The sequence below is a fragment of the Lissotriton helveticus genome, chromosome 6 (genome assembly GCF_964261635.1).
Source record: "Lissotriton helveticus chromosome 6, aLisHel1.1, whole genome shotgun sequence".
Classification (NCBI taxonomy): Eukaryota; Metazoa; Chordata; class Amphibia; order Caudata; family Salamandridae; genus Lissotriton; species Lissotriton helveticus.
In genome coordinates, this window is record NC_136067.1 from 914,583,178 (window position 1) to 914,597,061 (window position 13,884).

At 41.7% G+C, this 13,884-nt stretch overlaps 1 protein-coding gene across 1 annotated transcript in view; it reads right to left on the reverse strand.

Annotated features, from left to right (window-relative positions):
* The window catches only part of LAMA4 (laminin subunit alpha 4), a 467,067-nt gene that overhangs the window by 367,836 nt on the left and 85,347 nt on the right, over positions 1–13,884 (reverse strand). The window contains exon 3 of the mRNA XM_078648567.1: positions 1,391–1,521. Within this exon, the coding sequence (XP_078504693.1) occupies positions 1,391–1,521 (131 nt within the window). The remainder of the gene's footprint in view (positions 1–1,390; positions 1,522–13,884) is intronic.

A 13,884-nucleotide genomic window follows, 5' to 3' on the forward strand; every position in this document is an offset into this window, starting at 1 on the left:
TAGACATGCCCACTTTAAACCTCTCGAAACCAGCTGTATTAAACAGCTGGGTTGAGAGCAAGCACAGGCCTCCAGTACCTTTGAGAGCGCCAAGGGAGGCCACTCCCTTTAATCCTGGTGCTTCTCTTACGCTGATTAACAGCATAGCTAGGATTGATTAAGGGTGTTGGCTGGTGACCACTCTGGAGCCTGAAGAGGAGAGAAAAAGAACACCAGAGCAAGCAGGTCATGTTGTGCAGCTAGCAAGAGCAAGGTAAGTGAATTTTTATTTTTTTATTTCTAATTTAGGCACCTTGGATTTACCATGTGGAGTGGTGTAGCTAGCCACTTTGCAGCCCGTGGTGGTCCCTGAGTTTGCCACCTGTGGCAGGCATAGGAGCAGGGGGTGGGGGTGCTGGCAAAATTCCTGTGAATGCCTCCCCGAGGCAGATGCATGGAAGAGCGGGGGAGTTTGGGGGGAGGCCGCTGCCGCCCCCCCTTGCTTTGCCACTGACAATGTGTGCATGCATTCATTTACCCACCACTCTCCATAGCTACCACTGGCCACATCATTAAAAAGACTAAGGCCTGATTACGGGTAGGTCGGTGTTTTACAACTTCAGTGCAAACCTGTTTGCACAGAGGTTGAAATTCTGGAATACCTCAACTTTATTTACATTTCGGCAGCTCAAACCTGCTGGAAATTAATAGAGGAAATGTATACAGTATTTACCGTACCATACAGTTTTTGGTGTGTTAAGCACCAAAATCCACGTTATTCCCCAAAAATTCAGAACAGTCACTTTTGATTGAACTCGAGAAAGAACATACCTCAAGGTTTCGTTATTTATTAAGTGTGATAAATACCATCTCCTATTCTGACAAACTCGGAATCAGGATCTAAAACACCAATCTTAGTTTACATTGTGCCATTGTTATCATCAAATCAATTCCTGATGTACAAGGAGTAGGTTTTTGTAGAACAACCAGTAGCGGTCGGTAGTGGGAGTGCTGCCGGGCGGTGACGTGGGGAGGGGAGGGGCATGGTGGGGGGTAGTAGACTATGGAATACGGACAAATACAGGTAAGTACACAGAAAAATAAATAAAAAGAATTTCGTTGCGCGCACTGCATTGCCAAATGCAATGCAGTGTGAGCAATAGGAAAAATCGTCAAATTATTTTACTGCGCTCTTTAAATACCACAATCTCGGATGTCAGAATGTATTGGATGCGAAAAAATCTTACTCCCATTTGGTCCACTCAGAAACAGGACCTTAATAAATCCATCTCCTTTGACAATAAATGTTTCTCCAAATTCTCTCTCCCGTTCCTTACATGCATGCATTTTTAAAATTAAAAACACAATATTGTACAAATTAGGAATTGTTTTCTAAATTAAATTGCTATACTTGTTGGATCCGACTGGCAAGGGGCAGGGGCATGGCGCGCAGGTCCTGGGTACTCCCCCTCTAACGACCTCCGCTACGTGACCATCGAGGCATCGCTCACAGCGCTTCCCAGTCGTGTTCCTCTGGCACTCCTAATGGAAAACAAATTACATCAATATGGAGTGGAATAACGAGAGATTTCACATTGCATGCACTGTTTCATCTTTACTGCCCTAAATATTTTTTCAAAAATGTGTCTTTTGCTAAGCTTTCATGATGAATTTGGCAGCATATTTTATTGGCAAATGAACATTGAATCATGGTTATGATATTGCATTCATTTATTTCAAAATGTCTTCAGCAGAACCTACATTTGGCCTAATTGGGGTTCTTGAGCTACATTGCTTGAAGCAATGAGCTAAATAGCATTATTATAACAAACAAGGGAGGTACCCTATTGTATAAGATAGGGAAAGGGTGGATTCAAGAGTACAAACAGTGTACCAGTGAAGAGGCACAGAAATCCCCAAGGTATCCTATCTTGTTTTATAGCAAGGTCTATTGTCATTCAAAAGTTGTCATACAAAAGCAAACATTTATTAGGCGTGTCAGCAAACCACACAGTATGATAAATCCACAGAATTAAAAGAAATGATATAAAAAATTCTATATTTATTATAATCACAAGGTTAAAAACATAAGTGCATAAAAACATTTAATTACAGTATTATTAGAAAACACAGTCGACGCGGCGTTTCGGTGAGTTAGTTGATGTTCACCTTCTTCAGGACAGTTTTCTAGACAATGGAAACAGTTTATTATTTATATATACTTGTGTTGCTGACACCACCTTTACATCAATAACTTATACTAGCGTATTCACAATGAACAAGGATTCAGGATATTATCTTAGTCACCTTAATCCCCCATAAACATTGTCGTACTATTAAAACACATTTTTTATTCAAAACTTAATATTCATATTAAAAACATAAATAGCAGTAATTATTCTCTAATAGTTCAGTATAAATTTAATAACAGTTTTATTAAACACCAATAAACAACACACATCGATTTGAATATCATACCTCTATTTTATGGCAACGTTGAGTTTTTATTCTTTTCCTCAGTTTTATGTCATGAGAATGATAAGATGGGATTTTGGAGATAACCCAAATGTTAAAACCTGTAAGTTATCAAAGGGCTAAATGAAACCTACCCCCTGTATAGGTGTACAGGAACAATGGACCTTCATTTAACTCACCGTCTTGACAGGATAAAAAGATATACTATTTGGGCCAGAAGGGGGTAGGTTTAATTTAGCTACTACCTTGTTCAGATTAATCAAGTTTCTGAGTCATAGAGAAGGTATTGCGAAATCCTCTCCCTTTGATAACTTACAGGTTTTAACATTTGGGTTATCTCCAAGATCCCATCTTATCATTCTCATGTGTGTTGTTTATTGATGTTTAATAAAACTGTTATTACATTTATACTGAACTATTAGAGAATAGTTAATGCTATTTATGTTTTTAATATGAATAATATGTTTTTAATAAAAGATTTGTTTTAATAGTATGACAATGTTTATGGGGGATTAAGTTTAATATTACAATATCCTTGATCCTTGTTCATTGTGAATACGCTAGTATTAGTTATTGTAAAGGTGGTGTCAGCAACACAAGTATATATAAATAATAAACTGTTTCCATTGTCTAGAAAACTGTCCTGAAGAAGGTGAACATCAACTAACTCACCGAAACACTGCGTCAACTGTGTTTTCTGATAATACTGTAATTAAATGTTTTTATGCACTTATGTTTTTAACCTTGTGATTGTAATAAATATAGTTTTTTTTATATAATTTCTTTTGATTCTGTGGATTTATCATACTGTGTGGTTTGCTGACACGCCTTATAAATGTTTGCTTTTGTATGACAACTTTTGAATGACAATAGACCTTGCTATAAAACAAGATAAGATACCTTGGGGATTTCTGTGCCTCTTTACTGGGACACTGTTTGTACTCCTAAATAGCATTAAAACAATGTGCATTTAAATTCAAAGCATTGTTTTTTAATCCGTGTGTCCTAAAAAAGTTTGAACAAAGCAAAGTACTGTTATGAAATGCCCCAACATTCACTGATACTAGTAGACTGTCAGTTCACATTATCAGAATAATAGACATTTTCTTAGAGTAAAGTAAGCATCGAACAAGGAGACACTGTAAAGTCAGGGATCTACTGGCAATGAGGCAAGATCACAGACATATGACTTTTGTCCTCACACCTCATCTCTTTCCCGACCTCAAATCCAATTCCCATTTCACCTTACACACACTTGTCCTTCACCCAACACAGAGCCACCCTTCTATTGTCCCTATCTCCCTCCTTTCCACTTTCTCTCTTACTCCTTCTCCAGTTGCCCATCTTTTCAAAACAGCACCTCCAATGTCTTTACCTGTCTCTGCTTTCTCCCTCCCTTGTTACCTTCTTTTCAACGTCATGTGCTTCCTTACTCCACATAATTTCCTGCTGGTGCCCCTGCACCCCCACAGACAGTGACTACCATCTGATGGCTCCTGCAATACCCACACCAAATGTGGAGTGTAAAGGCAAGGAACTTGGTAAGCCCTTTCTACTTGATACCATGTTTCCATGTCTGTGGACCCCATCCTTCCACTGAGGACACCTACCATGGTGATTATCTCCCTGAACTCTCCCTGTCTTATCTTTCCTGGTACTCTGGGTTACCATCCTGGCAGACTGAAGCCTGGCATGGACTGAGATGAGGGAAGAGCAGGAAGCTGGGGGTGGAGTGCGAAGCAGCCGATCTTCCACTGGAATTGCTCTATTCTTAATCTGAAGGGTGGAGGTTGGGTCCTAACAACGATCATAGGAGGCCTCAAGTGATGGATACCAGACACTCAACCCTGGGTACATTGACCCTGTCCCCTGACTTCACACTAACCTCATTTTCAGCATTGGCATCACTACTCTTAGGCATTCACCAGGGGCACAATCAGAGTCTCCTACCATTACTCATGATGAAGCACATGTTGCATGTATTTCCTTGCTCTTTCCTCCTGCTCTTTTATGTGCTTTAGTGTGCTCTATCAAAAAGCATTTTCAAAGACAATATCTCGGTCTTTTATTGTCAAGAACAATTGGATTTGCCAATGTGTGTTGTAGGCTGATGCTGTGGAAGCTGCCAGAACTCCCAGATTGCTTTCTTACATGTGCCACCCGAAGAGCATGCACTAGAAACGCTGCCCTTTCTAAAAAATAATTCATTCTAGTGATCAAATTTCTCCTGGCTATTTTTCCCTGATTACAGACTACAGTCAAATAGGTGTGTGGAATTTATATACACTGTGTATTCTTGAAGTCCTGATAGCACTGCTGGACCCTAAGATACTGATTAACAAATGATATAGGGATTTCTTCAGTTTGTCGAAAGGGTTTCCTACCTGCCAAACTGATGGTCCACCTGCTCTCTTTAGTGTCAGGCAGAACATCATGTTTCCGCTGGCAGTGCCCCCTCTGGCAGAAACCTTAGTTCAATGGCTCAATGGAGTTTGGGCCATCCGTCTAAGTACCTAAGACCATGTATCCTATTTAGAGTGGATGGTCCGACATACTTTTTTTCTGGTCCTTGACAGCAAGGAAAAGCCTGAAAGTGCCGAAAAGAAAAAATACAAAATCACCCCAACACATTATTTTACCATGTTTGGCCACAGTCTTGGTATCAACGAATATGCTTGAGGGAATAACAGTTATTGTACATGACAGTTGTTGCACCATTCAAAGCAGTAAGTTAAGTTATGTTATGTTAAGCAGCATTTTTAACGCGTGCGGCTACTCAGAAGTGTCCCGGCGTGAAAACCTGTACAGAGGAGAGCGGGAGTGAGAGATGCGGCTGAAAGACTAAACAAAAAGCAAGGTTTTCAACTGCTTTTTGAACAGACTAAGATCATGGTTGTGCCTGAGCTCAAAAGGCAGGCTGCTCCAGGCCATGGCTGCACTTACAGAGAGGGAGCTACCTCCGATTCTGGCAAGGGTGTGACGAGGGATAACAGCAAGATATTGTTCCCGGGACCTGAGATGTCCAGATGGCACTTAGAACTCGAAGCACCTCCTGAGGTATAGTGGTCCTGATTTATAGAGGGCACCATGGGCAATGGTCAATGCCTTAAACAGAATGCGCTGGTCAACCAGAAGCCAGTGCAAATCACGAAGAGAATGCTTAATGCTGGAACGACCCGGAACACCCAGTAGCATTCTAGCAGCCGCATTCAGAATGACCTGTAGCATTTTCAGCTGATAGCAGGGAAGGATGACATAGAGAGAATTCCCATAGTCTAACCGCAAAAGAATGAGAGCGCGGGTCACCATTTCTTTAGCTCCTTTAGGCAATAATGGCAGAAATTTCTTAAGGAGTTTCAGTGTGCTGAAGCACACTCTCACCAGTTTATTAATCTGTGTTAGGAATCTGAGGTCGTGCCAAATCATACCCCCAGATTTTTTGCTGGGCTACCCATGGTTTTTGGCATGGGGTAGCCCTCGGGCCACAGGTCATCCCCAAAATTCTGCAGGAAGAACCCGTAGAGGACCACAGTCTTATCCTCTTTACATTTAAGTTGGGCCCGCGCTAACCATTTAAAAACCTCCGTCAGGCAGTTGTTAGCGGAGTCCAGAGATACCTCATCTTTTTTCCATGTAAAGAGCAACTGGGTATCATCAGCGTAGGCTATGCTTTTGGTGCTCAGCCCTTCCGCAAAATAAATCAGTGGTGTCACATAAACATTGAAGAGTAAAGGGCTCAATGTTGGGCCCTGTGGAACACCCGTAGTAATACTTCTTGGAGTGGATGAAAAAGGCGGCAGCCACACTTGCTTTGCTCTGTTAGCCAAAATGGATTCAATCATTTTCCACACCTGGCATGAGAATCCAATGTTGGACAGGCGGGCAAGTAGCTGGCGATGAGGTACTGTATCAAATGCAGCAGAGAGGTCCAGTAAAACCACGGCCGCTCTGCCACCAGAATCACTGCATTCCCTAATAGCCTCCGTCATCTCGACCAGAGCAGTCTCCGTACTGTATGAGGCCCTGAAACCTGACTGAGCCGGATGCAGGGTGCCCAACGTTTCAACAAACGTGGACAGTTTGCCTTCTCAGTAAGGCTGAGAACTACTTAAATAGATGAGTGTTCTTATTATTACCATTTTAAGTAGCACAAACTGCAAGTTTAATTGCCTCTTGTTGATTTAGTAATAAGCATCTAATATTACCCTAAAATGTACTCAATTTATTGATTCTAAACGGATTAAAGTGTGAGTTAGCTCTGTAGCTGGTGTGTCAGCCAGCGGTTCATGTTGACCTACAGCTGACACACCTAACTCGCCTACAGTTTTCCCGATACAATATCAAATTGCATACAGTTTACACACAGATTGCTGCAACAAGTGCATTACCCAAGTAGACTCCACCTCTGGTTACTGTTGCCATGGATGAAAAAGTATGGAAATATAATGGTAACTAACAGCTGTGAAGTTCCTTCAAGTATATTAATGAGTGCCATGAAATTTGTTAATGGTAACACTTATTATTCAGAGTGTATTGGAAATAATAGGGCAGTAAAGCAGTGTATAAAAAAATGAGTTAATGTTGTTGTTATATAAGACATATATAGGGAACCTTGATCATGAATACCTAGATAAATTTCCGGTTATTTGCTGCGGCAACAACACAACAGTGGTCAAACAAAATGATTACCCTTCTCTTTTGTTCTGCTGCCTCTCCTGAGTTTTTAGATATCCAAGCACAATGGTGTAATTGTGGTTCACAGTATCCCCTGCCTTCTTCTTCCTCTCCCAAGTATTGACAGACCCTGTGGGTGGTGGTAGAATGCAAATGGCACTGTGTCTGCTTTCTCCCTTCCCTTACCATTGCAGGTCTCTGCAAAAACCCTGATGACAACCAGCTCTCTCAAAGTTCGGAGTGACATCATAGTTTATCTCTTGTTGTCCCTCAGAACCCCTCAGTTCAAAACGTCTGCACTACTTACAGTTACCCATGTTGATTCTTTATATTCACTCATCAGACCTGTTACTCAAAACTCATTGACCCTTTTCATCACCGAAAGTCCATCGAAACATAAAAATGTTCACTGCATATCACATAATACCACAAAACCAGTGTCAACAATACATCTACTCATGGAACAATGAATCATGAAACCCTCCAACACTGGTGCCCCCAAAAATCTAGATGCAAAAAGAACAATTGATGGACAGAATGCAGAACTATGTCATACATTCACCCCAGAACAGAGATCTGGGCCTAAATCCATATTTTTTTTGATCCCCATGTCATTCCAGTTTGAACCCAGCCATATGCAACTTATTATTGAACCTACTCCCTATGGGAACAGTTCAAACCGAACTGCCAGGCCAGGTCCTCCCTTGACTGGAAACAAGCATCCTAGGACCGTTTTCGGGGTTTCACGCCTCATCAGCCAGGCTAGCTTGACTTCAGTTGAATGGAGAGCAAGGGACCCCCCGTCTGGGCATATCCTTCCCACTAGGGGTGACAAATGCAAAAAGAACAATTGATGGACAGAATGCAGAACAATGTCATACATCCACCCCAGTACAGAGATCTGTGCCTAAATCCATCTTTTTATGTCCCCTATGCCATTTCAGTTTGAACCCAGCCATATGCAAATCAGTCTTGACCCGGCTCCCTATGGGAACAGTCCAGCCAGAACTGCTAGGCTAGGTACTCCCTGGACTGGAAACATGCATCCTAGGATCGGCTTCGGGGTTTCACCACTCATCAGCCAGACCAGCTTGACTTCAGTGGCATGGAGAGCACGGGATCCACTTCTGAGCATACCCGACCCACTAGGGGTGACAAATACAAAAAGAACAATTGATGGACAGAATGCAGAACAATGTAATACATTTACCCCAGTACAGAGATCTGGACCTAAATCCATAGTTGTTTTGCTCCCCATGCCATTCCAGTTTGAACCCAGCCATATGCAAATCAGACTTAACCCTATTCCCTATGGGAACAGTCCAGCCCGAACTGCCAGGCCAGGTCCTCCCTGGACTGGAAACATGCATCCTAGGATCGGTTTCACCCCTCATCAGCCAGGCTAGCTTGACTCCAGTGGCAAAGGAGAGCACGGGACCCACATCTGGGCATAGCCATCCCACTAGGGGTAACAATTGCAAAAAGAACACTTGATGGATAGAATGCAGAACAATGTCATACATTCACCCCAGTACAGAGAGATGGGCCTAAATCCATCGTTTCTTTTGCTCCTCATGCCATTCCAGTTTGAACCCGGCCATATGCGAATCAGTCTTGACCCTGCTCCTTATGGGAACATGGTCCTGGACTCAGGGTGCCACTGGAATCAAGTTATCCTAGCTGATGAGGGGTGAAACCCCGAAACCTGTCCTAGGATGGTTGTTTCCGGTCCATGGAGGACCTGGCTAGGCAGTTTGGGCTGGACTGTTCCCATGAGGCACAGGGTCAAGGCTGACTTTGCATATGGCCTGGTATAAACTGGGGTGGCATGGTGAGCAAAAGAGCAATGGATTTAACCCAGATCTCTTGACTGGGGGGTGAACGTTTTGATTTGTTCTGCATTCTGTCCATCAATTGTGTGTCTTTTGCTTTCTTTCACCAAGAACCCAGAAACACCAAACGTGCCATATTTGGAGAACACCATCTTGGCACTTACTTCATTTTCAGCATTACAGAATCCTCCAGCAGAAATAAAGTCCTGCTGAAAGCTGGGGAAACATTGCAACAACCCCCTGTCATAATTATCCATATGCCACTAAGTAGACAAATGAAGAGTTGTCATGAACGTTCTCATAGGAAACATCAACAAATCAGACAGTCCATGGAGTTCGGTCCTTAAAATCTCGAAAGGTTGAAGGAAAGTTGAGTGTTAGGATTTCTGCATTCAGGACACAGTGGTGAGCAGGCATGTTGATAATTCCATCACTGATAGAGACTCTATTTATCTACTTAATGTTGTAGTCTGCAGGATTGCAGCTGTGACTAAATGGGTGCTCTTGATTCACCAAGTCTTATTGAGTGAATGGTATTGGGTTAATAGTTGGTGGCCTGGTAATGGTCTGGTTACACACAGCTCTACTTGTCTGTTGCAGACTGCACTTGATGTAAAACTCTACAGAGGCAATCATTGCTCAAAATTAGATTACTTTCGTTTCAGACTCTATTGCTTTGCTCATATTAGAGCCGATAGGTTTCAACATCAGTAGATTTGTTGTTCTCTGTGACATGCCGAGATGATGGCTCTGCTGTCCCGAATGCAGGCGCTGTATTTACTGGCAAGATTATTTTCATTATACTCGCAGTCCACTCAAACAGAATCTGACGTACTTGCAGTCCACTCAAACAGAATCTGACGTACTCGCAGTCCACTCAAACAGAATCTGACGTACTCGCAGTCCACTCAAACAGAATCTGATGTACTCGCAGTCCACTCAAACAAAATCTGAGGTAAATGCTTCAAAAAAAGCACACCATACTGGTTGCAGCTTCAATAGTACCCATTTGCTCCATATCAATGAAGTCAAAAGGGAAGCTTCAACAACTCAACATATGAGAGTTGTTGAAAATATAACAAGATATAACCAAGCTCTCTGGCCATAATACTAAATCTAGAACTAAGTGTTGGTAAAAAAACATCGTTGCAGCACTAACATTAACTCTTTAGGTAAATATGATGTGAGTCCAAAGATAATCTTCTAATACTTTGATTGCATAAGTTATCAAAATTATAAAGATACAACTCCTAAAAAAATGTAATTTAACTAGTGGTGCCAAGATTACTTACATGCTTCTAGTGGCATTCAAAACCAGGATTCAAGTCCTATTGTTCTCCTCCTCTTTTTTGAGCAATGTAAATATTTGTATTTAAATTACCGCTATACCTTATTATATCTTTTTATATTTTTGACAGCTCTTATAGATAGAGTTGTTAAAGATCACTGTTTTGACTTATTGCTTAAGGAACACATGAAGAACTGTTAATGTTGCAACCGGGAATGCATACTGTTTTTTTATAACCGAATTACTCCAGACTCCATTGAAGCAGGCTGCAAGTATAACAAGCATTGTCAATGTCAATTAGTCTCATGCATGAGTAAAGGTGGGGAGTGGTGTGGTTTACAAACCATCAAATAACAGACACACTATTAATAATGAAAAAAGGAAAAAATATCTAGCATATTCCCAAATCACTCCTTTCCTTTACAACCAAGCAACACAGATTACCATTGCCAGTGCTAATTTTTCCGTGGTTCACAACAAAACCAATGTAATATGAATTTTATATTTTTCTCATGAACACACACATGCCAGTCCACAGTCGTGCTCTTTTATCAACATACAATAGATAATCTAAATAAGTGTGCATAAATAAGTCAAGAGTGTGCTCACACGTATCTGAATTCATATTTTTTAGAAGCTTAGATACTATAACTATATTATCCATTAAATATGTTTTAAATGTCTGAAAGTCTCAGGATTGGTTTTAGGGGTGAGGTATTTTTTTCTATGGTAGGACTGGAAGAATAAAATGTAAAATCTGTGAATTCCCTAATCGCTAGAGTTGAAATGTCGCCAGTAAAGTTGTACTAAATGCGCAATTTCAAGTTGTGAAGTTTGTGAAAGTCATTCACTCCGTTTAGCTGTCAGTTAAATCTTCATACATATACTTTTTAAAGACTTAAAGTGTAATGCAGGTTTTTTTTAATTTTCATTGACTCATCTCGATTTTCCTTTAGTGGTAGGGAGACCAACTAACAAAACTTAAACAAAAAAAAGGTCAGGAATTTGCTCCTTTATCGTTACCTTCACAGCAAAATTCCCACTAATGGATTTCTCAACGAAATCAAGAATAGCCTGCACACAACCGTTTTAGAAATATTTTTACAGTGGAGAAACCCTTCCAGTACGCCCACTTTAACTATGGTGGAAGTTTTCGCCTCATTCCAACTTTAGAAAAAAACACACTTACTCTTGCTCTGGAAAGGAGTACCTTTAGAAACATTTCCAGGAAGGGGCTCTGCCTCAAAGGGAATATGAATATCTATAGGAGTTTGTTGCTATTCACTAACTTTGGCAGGTAGTTTCGCCCTAGAACTTCTACATCCTTGCCATTAATTCTAGTTTGCAATTGTAGAAATTCCGCAATAAAATTATAGAATACTGCTGAGAACCTATCAGGATGCTGCTGTACATTACAGCCTTCTATGACACCTCACTGGCCTACAAGTTTGGAGAGCATATATCTGCATCAGGCTCATGTTGGTCTGGTATACAGCAAAATTAGTAGCCCTCAACTGGCTATAGAAACGTGAGTTAGCAGTTTGCATTACGTTCTAGCTCTAGAGCAGGGCTCTCCAAAGTCAGTCATGAGGGTGACGGATTCATGCAAGATTTTTAAGATAACTACATTTATATAAATGGGTATATGCTAAAAGTCTGGCGTGAATCCAGCCGTCCTGGACTGACTTTGGAGAACCCTGATCCAGAGAGGAAAACGTGTTCTAGTAGATAGTCCATCATGCAGCAAAAGAGTGGGAATGATGAGTAGAACATGTTTGTCTAATAGACAGTAGCGGCTGGTGGTGGGAGTGCTGCCGGGCGGTGACGTGGGGCAGGTGAGGGGCAGTGTGGGGGGTGGTATACAACGGAATATGGCCAAATACAGGTAAGTAAACATATAAATAAATAAAACAAATTTCTTTTGAGTGCACTGCATCACCAAATGTGTTTACTTACCTGTATTTGGCAGTATTCCGTAATTTACTATCCCACACACTTCTCCTCCCCCGCCCCACGTCAACGCCCGACAGCACTTCCACCACCGGCCGCTACTGCAAATAGAGAAAGTCTTTTTTGTCTGTCAGTAGCTGGCACTGTTGGAAGAAGCAACAGCCTATGACATGGCAGCTACTACAATGCTCTTGTGCAATTGAAATTCTCTCAAGATAGTGCTGTATTTATAATAGTAAATTAATAAAAATGTGAGCGGTTTACCTTTGAAGTGCCTGCCTAAAGAAGTTAAAAGGGAGAGAGTATGCAGTTCATAATCACCTTGCACAATTTGTGAAAATTCCATGCGTTGCTGTGTGAAGTGCTGGTTATATATGTTCCCTTCCAAGCATCTACCCACAATCTACACAGAGGTATTTATAGGTCTGCAGTGCGGGACCCAGCAAACTCCCTCAACCAATCCTTATTCTGCTCACATGCTGTTAATCAGCATGAGAACAGCGTCCTGGTTGGTGAACGCGGCCTCTCTTGGTGCTTCACAGCGGCCTGGAGGCTTGCAGTCGCTCTCAACCCAGATGTCTTAAGACAGCTGGGTTGAGAGGTTCAAAGTGCGCATGTCTAGCAGGCCATCACAAGACGGCCAGCCAAAGAGACATGCATGCTTTAAACAGTGCACAGGCAGCCCTCTACCCACCACTCCTCCCTGATGACACTCAACAGGCCCTGCCCCATCCTGACACTCAGTTCCGAATGGGATGCTAAAAAATAAAATGGTAATAAATTACCATTTCATTTTTCATCCCTGGGGCTTTGGGGTCACTTAAGTGGGACAACGCTCCTCTGATCCAATGGAGGATCCGCCCCTGATACATTCCAAAGTGATGGTCATTCCTGCTTTGCAGCTCTCCCAGACAATTGCTACATTATTCAAGCTAATTCCAACAAATAGTGGCTCTTAGTCGGTGTTTCACTCACAGTCGCCTGTATGCTAAAAAACATGTTAGTTTAAGATGCCAACTTTGAGAGTAGGAAATGCAAGTTTACTTTATTTATGAAGTTAAAATCTGGTTGAGTGGTTATTGTGAGTTAGGGCAGAGGTGGTAAAAATATGTTGGGGTGTTGAACATTTCTTTTAAATAGCTGTCAGTTCATCAGTGATACCTTTCACCTTTTGCTGTGCCCTCTTTCTTATACAGACTCAGGCACTACATGTCCACACATGCTATCTGCTCCTTGTTTCTCATTTTCATGTGGGTTTAATTTGGGTCTGAATATTTTTTATTTGTATTTTGCGAAGTTGCAATGGCTTCGCATAAGGATGTGTCTGTTTAAATCACAAATTTCTGTGGCTAGCAGACATTCTCTCTATTGCCAACCACTTCATACCAATGGATAATAGACGTCCTTTTCCAGCAATTTTATATTACAAGAGAAGGAAAAGACCTCTGTCGTTGCTGCCTCCTGGCTTGGATACCTGCCTTGGCAGCCACTGACGTCTCACTGGATTCAAAGGAGATGGTGCCCTCTCAACCACTTCCAACTGCTGCATCCAGGGAGGGTAATTTGGCGTCGTTCTGACTTCTTGATGTCCTTAAAGGTAGGCCAGGATAACTGTATTGCAGAGTCAGCGCTACTGCCTGACAGATGTAAAAGGCGGTGATGGCCAGCTGTCCTCCTGGTCACCTG